General features: G+C 28.0%; 1 protein-coding gene across 2 annotated transcripts in view; it reads left to right on the forward strand.

Annotated features, from left to right (window-relative positions):
- The first annotated feature begins 3364 nt into the window (after window positions 1-3364).
- LPCAT (lysophosphatidylcholine acyltransferase) overlaps window positions 3365-20501 on the forward strand; it is a 41412-nt gene continuing 24275 nt past the window's right edge. For both annotated transcript variants that reach the window (XM_011506663.1, XM_011506662.1), the window contains exon 1: window positions 3365-3845. In XM_011506663.1, the coding sequence (XP_011504965.1) occupies window positions 3678-3845 (168 nt within the window). In that variant the 5' untranslated portion in view covers window positions 3365-3677. The remainder of the gene's footprint in view (window positions 3846-20501) is intronic.

Here is a 20501-nt window from a genome sequence, read left to right on the forward strand (position 1 = left end):
GTGATATTTACTCTAAAAATTCTTGATATACTTTATTATACTATACAATTTGATATTCATTTAAGCCGAAATACATATCGCGAATATATAATGAATTATGTTTAATAAGATAGCGCTTAAATAGAAAAGAAAATAAATAATTTTAGAAAATATTTCTACATTTGTACCTTCGTTTGGAACTCATTATCTTTTTAAATAAATATTTTGTTCGTTTTCTTACGAAGAATTAAAAAAAAAAATATTTAATTTATTTATTGAAAATGTATGAAATAATTTTAAAATAGAATAAAATTGGACATTGTTAAACGAAAATGAAATTCTGGGTTTTTTTTTTTAAATAAAAAATATATTTAATATCCAGGGTAATTTTGAAATTTCAAAAAATGTTTTCATTGAACATATTTTTACAGATGTTTAATAAAATCAGTTCACAAATATTTGAATAAATAAATAAAATATAATTATAAGTGTATATAAATCTGACAAGTATCACGAGTAAATATAATTTTTCTAGAATTTTTTATTGTATATATTTTTTAGTAACATTACGGAGTAATATTCGGCTTACTTTTATTTGTCTCACTATTACAAAAATCTGCAAGTCGGTTATAGCAAAAATAGTAATCCTTTCTATACGAATTATAGAGTTTTTTTTTTCTTTTAGATTATAGAATTATAGAATTATGAACTTTAATAGAGTTTTTATATTCGTTTTTCGTTAGTTGTAATCTGTTATAATATATTAAACAGTAATATAGTAATAGAGTTCTGTAATATATTAAAATAATTTCATTCAATTTAATAAAATCAATTTCATTTTCAAATATTATGCAATTAGACGTTTATTTGTCACAAATGTAATTCTATAAAAAGCTTATTACGTGAAAAATATAATACAATGATAAGTTAATAAAAAAAAATTTAATTATTAGGTATCAGAAATAGGATATGAATGTTTATCTCATACTTTTAATAAAATTTATTTAAAAAGAATAGCATACAGGGAAAATAATATAATTATAATTTTGAAATTTTAAATTATCCGACAATATTATGTACAAGAATAATATTTTATTTGAATACTAAATTTAATTTAATTTAATTTTACTTGAATACCAAAGATCTCAATGGCATTGTATATTATTATTATATTGCACGTTTTCTATCTATCTTTTTCTTTTATTGCTGTATTATTCGTACGAAATTGGAAAAGTTATAGGTTTATGAAAGCAAAGGAACATGTTCAAATAAGAAATTTGATAAGAACGTTATTTATGTGACTTTGTTGAGTTAAATCTCTATCAAACGAAGCATTTTTCTTAAAAAATACATTTATTTCTTTAATTCGTACAAAGTTTTCTCAAGCGCATTTCCTCGAGTATTTAAATTACCAATACATTTTCAATGTATTTCGTAATTTTTATTTAAATTTCATTAATGATACAATTACAAATCCTCCTTCCTGTTTCTCTGAATTTTTATAAAACAAAACAAGCATATTATGTAAATCAATGCTGGATCGAGACAATTATTTCTAATGCCATAATAACGTTTTTTATCATAGAATTCTAAACAAGCATTATGTAACAGCTGATGTTTCATTATTCTTCGATATATGTATATGGTCATTCTTTTAATGTAATCTATTGTTACAATATTCATTGTAATCTATGTTACCTGCTTAGCCAGTCTATTTTATTTATCAGAATACATTGTAATAGAGGAAAATGAACAAATGTTCCAAAAATTTTTTTCATCAACTGTATCATATATTTATTATTATTATTATTTTTTTTTTATAATAAATCAAGAAACATATTACCGATAATTGATAATACAAGTATATTGGAATAGAAAATATGAATACTAGTAATCCAGAGTAGAAGCATCACTGCACGTTCCAAGTACGTTTCATATTATTTCATTCAATTGTATTATCATGTTCTTCCTATCCTTTAAAAAATGTCCTAGGTGCTTCGTACAAAAGATAAAATGAACTTATTTTCCTTCTATTTTCACATTAAATTTACCGTTTATAAAATGAATCATTATATAACACAATTAAAAAATTACTATTGATAAATTTTTTTTTCGACTGTAGTATTGATAAATAAATCATAAATATCGTTTATATTATATTTTCTCTATTATTTAATATGAATACATATTTACACTTTATAAAAATGAAATATCTTATTTTATTCGCAATTCGATCATTGTTACTTTGAGCCCAATATTATTTCATTTTTACTCAATGGAAGAAATATTAAAAAACTTTCACAAGCCAATGTATATATAAGTGTTGTGTAGAGAATATTTATAATAAAATTAATATGCTTTTAAATAAGATAATTCAAATTAAAAGATTTTTGGCAGCATTAATATATGTACTTTCGTATAAATAAGAATTTTTATATTAATGCATTCATATATATTCCAATTAGTTTTATTTATAACTTATCAAAGTTTATAATTGCCTGATATATCAATGATAATATAATAATAAATTTGTATAAATAATTTTTTGGACTTCTGCAAATACTATATTATTCGGAAGAGTATTTTGTCAGATTATCATAATGTTTTTTTTTGTCTCTCTAAATATGTAATCGAGAGGTTTTCATTTATAAAAGAAAGACACGCTCCCCTATCAAATCCTATTATTTCGTCTGTCAATTGTTAAATAAATCATCAAAAAGTATATAATTTTTAGAAAGACCCGAATGTCTGAAAAAGTGCGAAAGGATGAAAAAGGTAGAAAGCTTGAATAAATGAAAAGGAAGTAGTAGCGAAATATCAGGTAGTATTGTGAAAATCCGGGGACCGCATGATCGATCGAGTATCGTGCCAAAATCACGCAAAAGTGCATCGAGTTACCAAAGTCACGGTTAGCTGCATTTAATAAACAAGCAATATCATTCTAAGGGCGAAGGCTAATAATACGTGAGAGGTGGAGGGGGTAGGCGGGTGGCACGCGGGTGGCTCGCGGGTGAGCGCGTGTGCGAGAGAATAAGCGTGCGATGGTGGGTTGGGAGGTGGGAGACAATGGAAAAAGAGCGATCAAGGTGAACGAGCGGAGGGTGCGAGTGCAGCAGGATTACGTAAAGGTAAAAATCAATAGGTGAAGGGGAGTTTGGAAAACCTTGGGGAAAATCGCATGGGAAACAGGGAGCAGGCGGAGGTGCGCGTCTTTCCGGGAGACCCTCCGGAAGATGGACGAAATCGCGCGCTCGCACTTTCCCGTGCAAAAGCTCCCCACCCCACGACGAGCGCCTCCCGCCGCCGACGCGACTGAACAGGAGGAGCCCCCCACCAGGTCGGCGGCCCTCTGGACGCGCATCGCCGTCCGCGCATTCACCGATCCGTCGCCGATGCGTCGACACGAGCGCTGCCAGGCTGTGCAAGCGGCATTTATTCCTCGTCTCTGCCCCTCTCGGCCCTCCTCGCCGCCCTCACGCTCCCTCCACGGCCCCCTGTCTCTTTACCCGTGATGTCGTCCGGGCGATGCTGCCCCGGAATCGATCGCTGGCGGTATAACGCGGGGGTGCATTAGGGCCGATCGCCGGACCGAAGCGCGCGTTGTTGTCTAGGTTTGTAGTGCCTTAAAGGAGCTCCCGGTGTGCTTGTTGTTTTAATTGGCTGGCGGCCCCTCGTCCCGGCCCCAGGAGTCGCCCAACATGCGCTACAGGAACAAGGAGATCGAGGTTGCCGACGAGATTATGGAGGAGAGCGAGAAGCTGACCAGCGGCGGCAAGGACGACATTTTCCAGGGGACCATCGGCAACGAGATACTCAATCCCTTCGTCCATCGGCTCGAGCTCGAAACGACCTACGACAAGATCAAGGTTAGCGTTACGACTTTTCGCTTCATACTCGCTCTCGGCGGCGTGCGCGCTTTTCCCTCGCTCGGGGTGAAAGTTCGGGATTGCTCCAATTACAGTGAAAGTAGCGTGTTTGTATTTATTTACAGCGAGTTGTCGGCCTCAGTCTGTCTCCCTTTGGCGGCCTTAAAATTCATAAGCTTTCGCGTATCAGAATCGTACGTATCTTGGCTGGCTGAAAATCTAGCTAAATTAGATTGTAATCTAAGATTACTTCGAATGGGACAATAATTTAATAATTACGATAAATAAATAAGTAAATAAGATCGAAGATTTAGAGGTAGATGAGCTGTTGAGGCAAATGATAACTTGATTCGTTGATTTTCACGGCTTTCTTTTCACACGCGGAGTGCATTGTCATTAAAAAAAAAAAAAAAAAAAAAAAAAAAAAAAAAAAAAAAAAAAAAAAATCTACTATTTATCCAAGAATCTTTACCTAAATTGTAATAAATATACTTTTAAATGAGATTGTTAAAATTGAAGGGCATTTTTAAGCATTAATTGTAATGAAATGTAAACGCAGTATTATTATTGAACAAGTCAAACAAGCCGAATAACAATGCCAATAATTAGCAATCAGCGATTACGTTTAATTGCTCGTTTCGCGAAAGCGTTAATTAACATCGATTTCGTGGACAATATAGTCTTATCGAGATAATACTTTTAAATTTTGAAAATATAACAGATGTGTAAAACACGTAACGATGAGACATTATTTGAGAAGAAAAAAATAAGAATGAACAAACAGAGACAAAAAATTCAGATAAAACTATTTTATTATATCCCTAAGTAATGACAAAAAAGCTTGCTAATACTTTTATAAAATAGTTGAGCAATGACGTAACGATCGTCACTCGTTCGGTTAAAAAATAATTCTTTCTTTCTTTTTTCTTTTAAATGAGTCGATAAGAAGCTGTCAATGGACGTGAGTCATAATTTGCGTTAATAGTTTTGTCGATAGTAGATGCAATAAACTGCATGCATTTGCATCATAAAATTCTGCTCTATTTTACCAATGCTTTTAGCAAAACCAATGCTTTTTCATACGAACGAAATGATAGATACGTTGAAATGTTTGGAAATGCTCGTTCCGCGCTCAAAGTGACTAACGAGCTGCCAATCCTATCAGATTTCCCTCCAAATAAAACAAAATCCAACATCCAAACAGCGGAATTCGACATGTCAATAAAGCTCCATATTGCCATTGCAATAGCCGCTCATTCGTAAAGCAGCAGGAGCTTTTGCGCGTTAAGTTTTTCTCGCAATCGGCTGCGTTATCGTTATAATTAAAAGGCGAAAGCGCGGAACGTGCACGTGAGGCTGAGTGCGCGGCGAGTCGATAAAAGCCGGGATTGTTTCGCGAATGCGACAGAGCAACGAAACATAATTAACATAACCATTGCAATTGGTCTTGTTAATCGACGTCTTGTTGGAAAATTTTGTGCAGCCGAGCTGACGTGCGACGTATCCCTGTTATAGGCGATACAAACTGGCCGTTTCATCGAGACAATTCTCGTTGAAATTATTTAAAATGGATCTAAGAGATGGATTATTAATTTTTACGAGAAGCTATTTACTTTTCAACTACAATTTACGTCCATTTCTACCTCCAGAAGAAAGCGAGAGGCTTTTAGTTTGCTTTAAAGATTAGCATTGTGATATACTGGTTTTCCCATTAATTTAAAATAGAAAGTAATTTGATAAAACCTTAGATTCCTTTTATTTTACAAATGGCAAATTAGCACATGAGTTTCTCAAACAAACTTAAGGTCATTGCTTTATAGTTAGGTTCGATGGCAAAAAGGCAAATGTTATTAATTTCCAACGAAAACAAATGTTAATACAATTTTATGTAATAAAACTTATCTTGAGAGGCAATTAAACGGAAAAATTATTTTTATTTGCTAGTCACAATTAGAAACAATTAAAAAGTTAATAATTCACTAATCTTGTACTTTTAAAGCACAATATTAAAAATCAATTATTAAGCTCAGAATGTAATTTATTTAAATAGTGATAATTCTCTTTTCTAATTGGTTACAATATCTGTGCGCATTCTTGTCATCCATTTGATTTTGTGAGAAATTGCAAGATTCGCGTTAACTTTCCAAAGTATTGGTGGCATACAGTTTTGAAAGTGAAACATATTTTAAATTCATTTCAAACTTTTATCTCAATTATTTGTCGGCGTAAATTCAACTTAACGATAAATTCATTTATTTTTGAAACAAATATTTTTCATTTATTCACTCGTCTCTACACTGCATAAACATTTAAACGTTTATTATATAATGATATAACACGACAAATTACTGCCTATTTGACACTATAATATATCTTATTACACTTTTAATAATAAATTATTAAAATTTTAATTATTTACAAAAAAATTTATCTAAACATTCCCTCACCCCCTAATGTTTCAACGTTTTAAAGTATTAACAAAACTATAGATAACAGCAAGAAATATTGCACATTCTACTTGCGTATTCCGATAATAACTTTTAAAGTCATTTTTAAAGAAAGAAAATTTATCATTAAAATTTATTCAGTTGATATCACTTCTCATAAGTAGGACTAAATTCACATAATTAACTCATACTTTTAGCTAAAGAAGTTACTCGGCTCATTTCTACATAATATTATCGATGAATTGGATAATTAAATAAAAATAATTATCTTAATTTTGTTCACAGTTGATCATTAGTTTTTTTTTCTATATTAAGTTATTGAGTAATAGTACTTTTGTTTTTTTTTTTTTTTTTTTTTTTTTTTTTTTTTTTTTTTTTTTTTTTATAAATGATACTATATAAAAGAATGTAAATATCAATAAGAAAATAATTTATAACGTTGTGTACTCTAATTGTGCTAAAGTAAAAATTAGTTTTCGTTCGATCATAATTATTGCCGAAGATGTAAAATTTTAGAGAAATATAAGAGTTTCTATTTTAATCATAATTGTTGACGAAGCTCCTTAAAGAATTTGTAAATAATATGCTTATTATCATAGAGTCTCGTATGCGCTGCAATAAAATGCATTTAAGATTGTAAAATAATTCTGTATATATCTCTTACGTACTTGAAAAATTATAGACAAATATTCAATTGCATTACTAAATACTTAAATACTTATTTCTCATTTTAAATATATTCAAATTTCTAATTAAATTCTTATTTCGTAAAATAATAATAATATTAATATTACCACACGTTCACGCATAAACACACATATATACATAATAATGTAAATGTAAATAAGAAAATTAATAATGTTTGTAACCTATAAAAAATTTGAATTTTATAATTTTTTTTTTTTTTTTCAATTGTAGGCTATATAAAGTAATTAAAAATAATAATTATTTAAAGAACAGGCTATAATAAAAAATTATACTTTTTAATCACTGACTGAATAAATCTACATTTGGAGATAGAAATCGTTTTTCATCTCAAATAATATGATGCAACGTTATGTTTATCATTCGTTTTAATTTAATAGAATATGAAAGTTTTTTTTATATTATAAAGGAATTATTCGTCGTAAAAATATTAACCCACACTTTAAAAATATTAATTTAAATGCAGGACATACTCTAATAATGACTAAAACAATTACTCGAACTTCCGTTTCTTTGGTAATAATAATACGGCGCAAAAATTACGTAATCTAACGTCAAATATTTTCTTAGCATCTATTACCTAGAAAACAACTGATACTTAAAAAAATTATAAGTTCTTGGTTTTCCATATAGAATATATAAAGACACATTTTGTTCAAATTTGTTATCAGAAAAATGTTATTTAACAAGTAATTGTACCTGAAGGATATTTTCTTAAATTTAAACGTACCTTGTTAACTAAATTTTCGTTGCTTGGTTGACAGTACTTTGTAAATTATTAATGAATATTTATATATTTATCATTGGATTTTTTATCAATAGACATAACAGAGATGAGTCATAGTATATTGTATTATTGCGCGATTTTGATTTACGTATTAAATACACAATTCGCTAATAAACATTTCAAAATCATCTGAATCTGAATTTTTAAACAATTGTTGTTGGAGAGTTAAAATATAATATTTAAATATATATTAAATATATAAAAATATAAATATTTATCCAGATACTGTATTAGTTTTGCCGTTAATTACAAGATAAAACGTGTATATAATGTAAATAATATACAGAATATAAAAAAAATTTCCCTAAGTGACGTCTACAAATCATCTAAAATAATTAACTAATATTGATTGTTAATAAGAAATTTAACATCCTGTTGAACGAGCACCTATTATTATTCCAAGCGGTTGTTGACTAAATGAGAACAGGTACTTTGGAGGATATTAAAATCCTTCGTTACATTGCTACAGCCATAAATATCGCCGAAGTATGATCCAGGCAAATGGTTCATTAAAAATTGCTAATGGTTGTATGAGAATTGAAATCTTTAATGTCATTTAATCAATTCAATCCGAAGTGAGAAGTAGATAAATGGGATCAACCAATAACGATAATTAATTTTCGAAAAGTATTTTTTTTTTTAGGAAGATTTTTAATAACTAACGTATCAGTTTTTAGTTATGAATTGCGTTGGATTAAATCTAAACATTTAAGGAATACATGACGAATTTTTTACAAAATAATCATAGCCGCAAAATGCAGTCATTGGGTAATGAATTCATACTCGAGAGAATAAACATTCGTTCAAGTAGAATATAGCATCTCTACCGTTTCGTACGCAAATCAATCGATTCTCAGAATAAAGACCTAAAAATTAAGCGAATAGAGGCTCAAAGTACCAAGTCACATAACCTCGAAAGCAGTTCAAGCTTATGCAGACAAACTAAACTTTCTAAAAACACAAAAGAAAGTCCAGCCACCGGTGACGGGTTGCCTCCTGCACCTCATCGCTTACTTCCTCCACATCCATAAAGTATCGATGAATCGCTCTCAGTCGAGTCCTTAAACCTGATCGTCCATAGTCTCCTAAGGACGCTAGGCGCATGCGTGGGCACAAACATACTTTCATGACTATTCATCGCCTACAAAATTGCCTTGTTTACATGTACGCGTGCACACAGAGCCGAGAAAGAGCATCATCGAGGCAATTCACCTCGGCGCATATACGGATTGCGATACACGTGACCACCCTACCTTGCCTCCTCGTTTATTGTTCCTGGAGTCTGAGTTAAATCCGGTACACACGGCTCGATTGCATTCCAATGTGACGTCCCTCGTGGCAGGTGGTAAATAGTCTTACAAGGAAAATCCATTTTTGTGGGATGCAGGTAGGATGAACGATGGGCGCGCATTCAAAGTAAAAAACACTCGGTAATATGTAGAATTAAATATAGCAAATAATTTCCTCATAATTCATTGTTAAAGTTGAATTTTCGTTGTGCACTGCGTAGTCGAGGAATTAATCAATGCGGTTAAAGGACTTTTCATTGATTCTTTCCGATAATAAATAGCAAATTACAGCTTCTTAGTTGTTCGTAACGAATGATAAGCACGATTATTAGAAAGTCAATATCTTTGTATTTGCATTAACAAAAAAATAAATAAATAAAATAAGAAAAACGCGTTACAAAGACATTTGAATTCTTGACATATTCTGAGCTATAATTATTACTGAGTTATGCAAATTATTTACAAGGGAAATTAATAAAATTGATTTCATGCTATTTTCATGAAAATGGTAATACAAAACTTTTAATGGACAACGCGTAACATTTAAAATTACGTGTGCCGATATTTCATGAAAATATTTACATTTGAATATTATTATTCGTGAAAAATGACAAGAACACAGATTTTGTTCATAAGTTGTATCCATTCAATTCTTCAAATTCCAAAAGAATAAAGATTCTTTGAAAATATAAAAGTGTTTTGCACGTGCATTCCAACATACGTCATAAATTCTGATTGGAAATCGAATCGAAAGAAAATAGATCGCGATATCATCATTAATAGGATCCTCCTTTCTTCATTTTGCATTATCAAAAAAAAAAAAAAAAAAAAAAAAAAAAAAAATGTGAAAATTAAAGTTAAGATAATATGCATTCAATATAGAAATATAATATTTTACTAAAAAATTTAACTCTTCACATTCATAATGTGAAAAGATATTTTTAATCAAATTTCTTACGAGAAAACAAATGACTTCTTTCTTACATTCAATTTTATAAAGATAAATTGTTGAAAGTTGATGATAACTGAACATTAAAGTTGAATATTAAAACTATAAATAACTTTATAGTTTTAATAAAAGCGAATGTAAAAGTATATCTTAAGCATTTGCGTCTAAGCGCTTAATATGTATTTAATTAAATTATATGAATTATGAATATAATAACATTAAATTAAAAAAAAAAAATAATAATATAATTAAATAGATTAAGTGTATGATGTAATTAGTTTTTGTTTGTGCCATATATTCTTAAATTCATTGTATTTTTTTTTAAACCTAAACAATACGACTGCGAATTTCGTTTTATAAAAATATAACTTTTAAAATTAAAGAAAATAAATTGCTAAGAACAAATGCTTAAAAAATAATTATTTACCTATTTTCGTACTAAATAATATGATACGAAACGACTTACTTTACGTAATAATTTCAAACTTGGTGAACATTAAAATACATTGTTTAGTAATTCTTGATTCCTAATATTCGTCCATGCAGGCACAATTTTTTCTTTTAAAATTCATTATCATTAATAAAAAATTATTAATACATGTGAGCATGACATTGAGTATTTATAACTGTTTGAGAAATTCGAAATTTTATAAAAGTTTTCAACTATCAGTTAATTTAAAGTATCGAGCATTGAAATAAATACATCATTAATGAAAACTTAATATAACAATTCAGCTACAATTTTAATTGCCAATAATAAATTTAAAACGAAATATTAAATATCATTGAGTTTCGGTTCCATTTATTTTTATTCAAATTTAATTTTTAAATATAAAAAATTGATTGGTTTTTAACGCTATTAAAATATAGATTTTCATTTCACATTCATGCACTTGATAAAAACAAATTAATTTATTTACCATTATCATAATACGAAAGTCGCTTGTAAATTAGGTAATAATTTTTTTAATTCTTTGCGCCTGGATTTATTTGATTTTTTTTCTCTCTTTCCGTTCAATAATATTAGCCAACAAATCCTTAGATTTTATAATGGCATACAATTACAATAATTGAATTGGGTACTTGGATTATCTGAGCATCTTAATGATATTCCATTTTTTTTTTAAATTACTATAGTTTCATAAATAATATAGATGATAAATTAATTAATGATTAGCCATTGATAAAATCTATATTTGGAAGTTCTTTATCCTGCCTGATAAATAATAGAAACCTGTATATTCAAGGTACGTTTTCACGGTGAAAATGTATTTATGAACGTACGGAAGTACAATACAATTTCGAAAGTATATGTCATAAGCTAGATAATAAACAAATAGTAATATTTTTAATAATAATGCATAAATCAGTTTGTTTTGACGCATTTACGATCAACGATCCACATATCAGTACAATACAAAGCCATTTAATACCTATTGATTTAATAGAGCAATCGACGGTAAGGCATACATACGCATTCTACTAACATGTTTGCATATGCAAAACTTGGTTATGTAGTGATAAACCATTACCATTACCAGTATTATGTAGACACTAATCAATGTGTGTATCAATGTATGCTTTGATAATAACTAAAGCCTGAGCAATCGTATCGTGTCTTCAATGATCTCTTTCTATATTAGATTACCGCTCATTAATCAAGTGTTTGTACAAACATTGCAAATTATCTGATTTGTTTGGAAAACTTGGAAGTGAGAATTGCAAAAAAATTCAAACACATAAATCTTTTCTCTCCATATACATATATATATATATATATATATATATATATATATATATATATATATAGGACAATTTGTTGTATTTATTTTAAATGATTGTTGATATTGTTTATACAACCACAACGATAATAACAACAACAAATATTTGTAAACGGCCGTGAAAATAAAAATATATCCCTAGCGTCAAAAAAAAACGAACGATGTTTAATGTTTAATAATAATAATAATTCAATTTCAATGGAAGATGGACTTTTACAAATAAAGTAAAATTTCCAACTTAAATACTCCATATAAATACAAAATTTCTCTTTTCAAATTAATAGTCCGTTTTAAAAATCGAATCTCTCAAGTAATACTGAAAGTTTCAATTTTGTAAGTTATTATTATCAAAGAAAAATAAAATCGTTGAAAAAATCCACGCCTATAAAATTTAATTAGAAATAAATGTCTGATCAGAAAGCCATAAAGTTATAGTGGACTGAAATTTTTTTTTTTTTTTTTTATCAAAAAGAAAGAGCCTTATAAAAAGTATATATATATATATATATATATATATATATATATATATGAGTGTCCATAGTAAGAGATGGATAATCGAAATTTGTCTTTGCAAGCTCCTTATCATTTCAAAAATAGAAGAAGAAAAAGTACATGTTACACAAACAGCGTCAGTCAAAACAAGTGCATGGGAGTGCCGTCAAGGAATAAATCGACGATCGCAAGAGTAAGGAAACGCAGAGATGCACTGCAATTGGTTCAGTGACGGTAAACAGCTTAACCGCTGCTGCAGCGCTCGTGGTGCGAGATTTCCTTGGGTACCGATGCGAGGAGAGGCTGAGATTAAATAACGAAGTCGGCCCTCGTGGCCCACATTCCCGCGTCTGTCCCACATAGGCGCTCTCTTGACGCGTCTTTCATTGAAGAAGAAAGAAGGTAAAAAAAGAAACGGCGTTTCCTCTTGGCGAGGCTGACGTGTAGCCTATCGAATTTACGTTCACGAGTAACTTATGCGCTCTTGTCCTGTTTCCGACGTTGCATTAGTGAGGCGAGTTTGTCGTCTGATGGAACCGTCGCTCTCGGTTCATATTTTCATCGATCGTAAACTGGAATTGTAAGCAGAGACTTAGGATGGGCGTTGGTAATGTTTTACGTCTTCCCATAATTGCTAGCAAATTTCTGCTATCACATCTGCCTATGTGAAGGTTACTTGAGTTTCACGAAAGGGTCGGTTTATTTTGTTTCTCAATATTCGAAAATCATTGGCAGAAGGCTTCTCTGATTTAAAAATTCCATACCGTTGCATTATGATTGATGCCATAAAATCTCTATACATTTGAACGACGGTCGATGGAAAAATCTGACGAGCAGTAAATTTTTTTTGGATAGATTTTTTATTTATTTTTTTATTTTAATTGAAAATACATTACAATACGTATTTTGAGCCGTTAGGACTTAATAAACTTACTCCTCAATAATGTCGAAAATTGAATTAATCGCATTTATATATACGGCTTACCACACACACACACACACACACACACACACACACACACACAGAGGCAAATTTATAATATTTTAATTTTCATAGCTCATTATATAAGATATGTAAGATTATTCGTGAATTATCAGATATTAGATGCAAATTCTTGTTCATTTCGTTAGGACTAATATATTTTAAAATTTTTTTAGCTTTTTATAACAATTCATAACTCATTTTTATTGCCAAATTTTATTGAATGCAATTTACACCCATCACCTTTAGCTTATTAAAAATTCGAAAAGTACAAGATTTATTTTTAATTGAATTTCATTCCAGTATTAAAAATAGCAAGACTACATAACAATCAATCATTTATAACATTATCAACTTTTGTTATTTTAACATTAAAAAAAAAAAAAAAAAAACATGTTTGAATTTAGTTTTAAATATGAGAAAAGCAACTTTATAGTTTATGTAATAGAGTTTTTCCATTTGGAGATCGAGATTATTTACGTGTCTTGTGTACTTTTACGCTAATTTACTTATAAGAATGATTATTAGAAATCTTTTTACTATACATTAAGTACATGAGGGATTCGGGTGGATAGAAACTTAATGATGATAAAAACGCTTATGATTAATAATCAGCGCAAGATTTTTTGTTAGATATAAGCACCGATCCTTTTCATGCATATAATTTCATGTATTATTATAGATTCGACTATAAATATTCTAAATTAATCGTCAAAACAACTAGAATATTGAAGAAAGATTTCAAAAATGGAGAATAGTGAAAAAATTAATACAGTACATGTAATATAAAATAGTAAAATCAAATATTTTTGATAGTTTATAATTCTTTTAGTCAATTAATGAAAATCTTAGGAGAACAAATAAACTATTATAAAGTTGATACAAAATAAATATCAATATCTACTGCAGATTTTGAATGTAATACGAAAATAGTTGATTATATAAGCCTTACTTAATCATTTATACTCTATTGTGTCTTATAATTTCATTAATTTATATTAAATTATGTCAAATATTGTTAATGCTTGTAAACGAAAAATAGTTGTAAAATAAAACAATTATACTTGGACATAGAATCATTAGATAAAAAGAAATTCATTGAATAAAAAATTATTTACATTACTTTTACAAAGTAAGCTAAAACAATAACTAACTACTGCAGCGTAACTAATGCCAATGCCAAACGCTGTATAATCTGTGTGCGTGCGTGCGCGTGTGTGCGTATATGCGCGCGCGCGCGCGCGTTGAATACGCATGAAGTTATATTTTCAAAAAAATTAGAAATACAATCTTTGTTTATATTTTTGAATATTCTCTATAATACGACGATTTAACTTCGACTTTTAACTGTAACTTTAAACCGGCTTTTTACCGTCATTAAACATTTGCAAAACTACCGGTTTTCCCAATAACCTGTAATAAATTGACGAGCAATAAAACAATTAAAGTTCCGTTTATCCGTATTTAAGTAACGCCGTACTGTATGCAAGAATAATGAAAGTAACTATAATACTGGCCTTTACACAGTGATGCAAATAGTTAGAAAACTTTTGACACGTCCAATTAATTGCGAGTATTTATAGTTCCTTTATTTCAAGAAATTTAATTCAATCTTCAATTAATAATTATTACGTAATAATATATATATATATATATATAATATAATATAAATACATCAAAGTATTCTCATAATTAATCTTAATCAAATAATTAACAATGTATAAGGTAAGATCCGATTAGATAAGATGAAATAGTATATAGAATATTCAAATACACATAATTATCAACGACATATTTACCATTAATTTTGATATCGAACCTCAATTTTCTACTCACTTTTAAAAACATACACCGTTTATGCATATCTAGATATATAGTATAAATTTAAAAAAAAAAAAAAGAGTGTTAACAGCTAATATATATGCTGAATATAAATATATTAATTTCTAAGCATCCATTTTTAAGTAAATATATATACATATAATTGCTTTGTAGAAGCAATACTATTAAAAATTTAATGTTTATAATATAAACGGTATGAATAAGTATTCTTAATTTATAATTTGAAAGCGTAAACTATCAAAATTAATTTTCAATTATTCGTGTCTTCTCGTAAGGGCACTTGTTCATTATTAGTTGAGTATAAAAAAAAAAAAAAAAAAACTATTTTATTTAACGAAGCAAAATTAATCTGTTTTTTATATATGCTATAATGCAATACACGTGTTTTAAGGAAAATAAAGAAAGTAAGTAAATTACATTGATCTCAATGAATCAATTATTCTGAAATAATAAGTTTTATTTAATTTAATACGTAAAGCTTCTCTGAAGAATATATTTGAACAAAGAGCATCGATTTTCTTTGTTCTACTGTACACTAAATTTCAAAAAAGATAAGATAGTAATAATAGCTCATGTGGCTATTGTAATACATAAGGAAAAAAAAATTGAATTTTTATCATATTACTTTACCTTCAACTACATATTTAATATGTAATTATCATGCATTTTTATGATTATTTGTCACTCGATAATTCATTAATATTACCACGATTCTTGAAAGTGATTCTATTTTCTGTCTTTTATGTCTTTTTACTTGTTATCGCCGCTACAAACATTGTTACTGTCGATAATTTTTCATTTGCATTCCAGAATATATATTTATATCACAATTTCATTTTCATATCGAATCGTTAAAAATATCTATCGCAGCGTCTTATGAAAATATTTATAGAAATAACAAACTATTTATATATCACATGTAACTTAATAACATTTCAGATCATTTAAAATCTATTTTAAATATTTTGTATTATTAATAATATAATTGTCAAATTTTATTTATATAATCTATAAATAAATATTATAGGTATCGTTACTTTCTCTTTTACATTGAATGAAAAAATTGTTATAGCGGTAAATTTTGAACTGATAATAATGAAATTTATTCTGACCGTTATAAAGTAAAATAACGATATAAAAGATTTATTTATTTATGCAGTAACGATAAAATGAGTCATTTTTTATATTAAAAAGATCAATTTCTAGATTCATGGTAATAGAGAAAGTTTCGATATTGTTCGAGGTATTACTTGTCCGAAATTAGAAACAACAATAATATATATATTTTAATAAATCATCGATTAGTGGAAATTAGTGAAATGGCGAATGCATTAAAATTATAAGAAATAATTATATTCAATTGGCGAAAGGTCATCTTATTTTTACCACGAGTTCATCGGATTTCGAAGACGTACGAACGCGTTTTACGTTCAATCGCTCTCTTATCCTTTTAACTTAATAGCTATTTTACGAAGGGTATAACAAGTTATTAGAAGGTGAGTCAGTTAGGATAGATAATAAATTTTCAAATGACCAATCGATTGTTCATACTATCATGCCGGTACGTGCAAATTCCCAATTTTTACACTCTTCATTTGGAATTTTGCATCCGTTGCGTTAAATTTATATTGACTTCGGCTCAAACAACTGTAACAACTGTTACATGCCTTTGCTATAATTAATTGTTGTTTATTCAGTATTTTAAGGTTAGAAATAGTTAATAACGGAGAACTAGTGTTTTTTTTTACATTTTCGGTATACATATTAGAATAACGAAAGTAATTAAAAAAGAATTATTCTTTAATAAAATTTTTTTAATAAACTCCCCGTATCACATAGTAGGTATATCAAATATAATCTTGCGTTTAAAGGAAGATCTGGCATAAAATTTCCTTTTTAAAAAAAAATTCAGGTTAAAAGTTTAGTTAAAAAAAAAAATTTATCGTACAGTTCCAATGAAATAAACAAAAATGGTATATAGTTAGTATGTAATACGTATTGATATAATTATTCGATACATTTACTTGGATAGTTTATTTATATCTTTTCAACTTTGATGCATATAATAGGAGATGTATATTTCATTCGACAATAATGCTCTGATAATAAATAGTTGAAACAGCCAATGTTTATATATATACTCAAAAATTATATTTCATAAATTATTGATAAGTTTGTTTAACTTCTATAAATGTTCATATCTACACTTTGTTGCGTATGTACATATTATATAATACTACGTATATACCGAAAAAATTATTTATTATTGTTGCTTTAATAATTAGTTTTAATAATAATATTAGTAATCAGCCTTTAATATAAATTAGATCTATCGAATCATAAATTATTCTACTAGATTACGGAAAGAAATAATTATATTATACTTATCAAAATAAAGTAACATTAAAAATTAAACAAAAAATTGATTGTACTCATATGAAATAGATTTTTTATTTTTTATCGATCGAATTAACTCACTGTAAACAATATTATCTAATGTTTTCATGACTAGATATGAAAATTTAAAGTGACAATTATTATTTCGTTGATTGATGCAACAAAATACAATTATCGTGCATCGTGTCAGTTCCAAGAAGGTAAATTTTACAGATTCGCTTGAAAATAAGTTGCTCTTTTATTAATGTATTTTCGAAGAAAATTGTTTTGAAGTAAAATTATTTCTCCAGGTATAGGGAAATGTTTTTGGAGACAAAAAAAAAAACAAGCAGAGTTTCAATAATCGATCAAGAATTTTAGTATTATAAATTTTACTTATTTAATATTTTAAACAATAAAATAACTTTCAAGGTTATTTATTTGAATAGTGCATACAATTTATACTTCATCTCACCTTAATCATTCTCCTTATTGATTACATTTTTTTTCTGTAAGAATTTTTTTCGTTGTCAGTGTTATAAAGTAGTGTTTGACTTTGAATGGGAACACAGGACCAAAGTTCAGATATGTAAAATATGTCCTTACTGAAATTATCACTGAATAAATAATTGACGCACTCAACGAGCCTATGCTTACATAACGAAATCGCTCTGATAACTCAAAAACATCGCGTTCGATGATCTTTAGAGACGCAATTGTGGTTGTTGAAAATATTTATCAATAGACAATCTATACTCGCTGAACGCGATATCAACTTCTAACATTCACTTATCTCAAGTTTAATAATTGCATTGATTCATTAATGTGAAATATTAATTCGTTTAGATTTTTCAGCGAATGATTCATCATTATTATGAAGCGATTCTTTCATTAGGTATTAATTAACAAAATGCCCTACTTTATGGATACGAGAGTACATTCCTTATTGAAAAACGTTACTCTTACTAACCACTTAAAGCATAAAAGAAAAAATTTGCTTTCACAGAATATAAATTCAAAAATTGGAATGCTTTAAATTTTTATAAATTTTCATCCCTCTATACTTTAGTAAAATTTTTATTCTACGATATTGGAGTAACATTTATTTATTATTTTATCCGCAATAACTATACATTATTATTCTTTCTAACCAATGATTATCAGATATTTTAAAAAATAAAAATGGACTACAAATTTGGAATCTTTTTTTTTTTTTTTTTTTTTTTTTTATTAAATATAAAAATGACAACAGTGCTATGAAATATAAATATGAATAATATTGAATAATAATTGAATAATAAACTTGTTAAAAAAATAATAAATAAAAAAAGTATCATGCATTCTACAATATTTTTTACAAATTACTTTTTCATTATTGTGAATTATAAAGTGCAAGTTGAAGTTGATTAAAACATATATTATTAATCCAGTACATGATAAACAAAATTACAATTCAACTTATCAGCAATCTTAAAATACTGTAATTAATAAAAATCAAATATTATATATAAAAATAGACCCACAGAGTTCATATGCATGATAAACAAAACATTCCGCGATCTAAAAGGAATATATGTATATGTATAATAAAATTCTGTGTGCCAGCCAAATAAAAATGGCTCGGGCAAAAAGCATTGTTTATTATGTCAAAAGATAACGACTATTTCAATTCAAATGCCCAATAAACAAGTTGTGTAATTTAATATGTAATATATAGGAATTACGTTCTTTTCTAAATTAATTATACAAATTCTGTTTTTGTGAAATTCCACAGGATGTACATAATACGTATATATATATCAAACATAAAATATTACGAATTTTAATATTAATTATCAACTACGTATACAATATATAATATATAATAGTATATTTATTAAAGTAAAGAAGAACGACTACATAGGAAATACTGATATCTTCATAGAATTTTGTTTCCACTAAGAATTTTAAACTGATTTACTGCTTAAGAAACTATAGCTATAGACAAATGATCGTAATACTCTATATCAATCGCTTATATAAAATTAAATAATAACATTTTTTAACTTAAACAGATATTACGTATACGTCAATTAAATTTCATTAGTGTGGCAACGTTGTATTTTGAATTATATATACGTGTGTGGGTCTGCGTGCGCGCTCGTGTGTGTTTGTTAGATTCCTAAATACATTTTCATTTAGTACAGTACAATAATGTAACTGTATGGTGGATACCGTTCAAATTGAACTCCCTTTAAAATTTTACAAGATATGCCGTTATTATTGAAATTCATACAACAAGTGATGGTGCAAAACATTTGAGTGTTAATACGACCTCTGGTTTCATTATGGTGTACTCAGATTTATTACATAGCCATTGTTTTTATGAAGCGAAATAAAATTAATTTATCCGCTGTACATTCGTTGAAGCATTCGATGAATAATAACGATAAAGCATCGCGGCAATGAATATTTCCTCCCTGCATCACATATCAACAGATAAAGTGCTTTACATTATTTTACATTTTTTTCTTTGCTCGTACAGGCAATAAATTATGTTTTGTAAATTAGTATATTAAAAGTCAAACGAACACAAATTATTATAAAATGTCCCAATTTCATTTGTGTTTCATGTGTATTTTCACATATACCTTACAAAAACTAAAGAACATAAACAAAATCATAGATAATTTTCCTCGTATCTAAATACATAAAGTTTAATTAGATTAAAGCTTATCCAATTATTATTATTCATCATTTTCGATTATTCTGTAAGACCCATTTGATAATAACGTAAGCTATATTAAGTTATAACAACAATTAAAATTGACTTATTAATTTAAAATCAATAACAAATGTCGCTATGTACAATATTTTGAATATTGCACGGTAATGTGACGTATTAGCAATAGTTTTCATTTTCATACTTTATTTCATACTTGCGTCGATCCTTCTCTTATAAATACACTAAAGAACAAATTGAAATTAATTATAAATAATGTGACTTATGGTACTCCACGTTTGTGA

Source organism: Ceratosolen solmsi, unplaced genomic scaffold (genome assembly GCF_000503995.2).
Source record: "Ceratosolen solmsi marchali unplaced genomic scaffold, CerSol_1.0 scaffold6, whole genome shotgun sequence".
Lineage (NCBI taxonomy): Eukaryota > Metazoa > Arthropoda > Insecta > Hymenoptera > Agaonidae > Ceratosolen > Ceratosolen solmsi.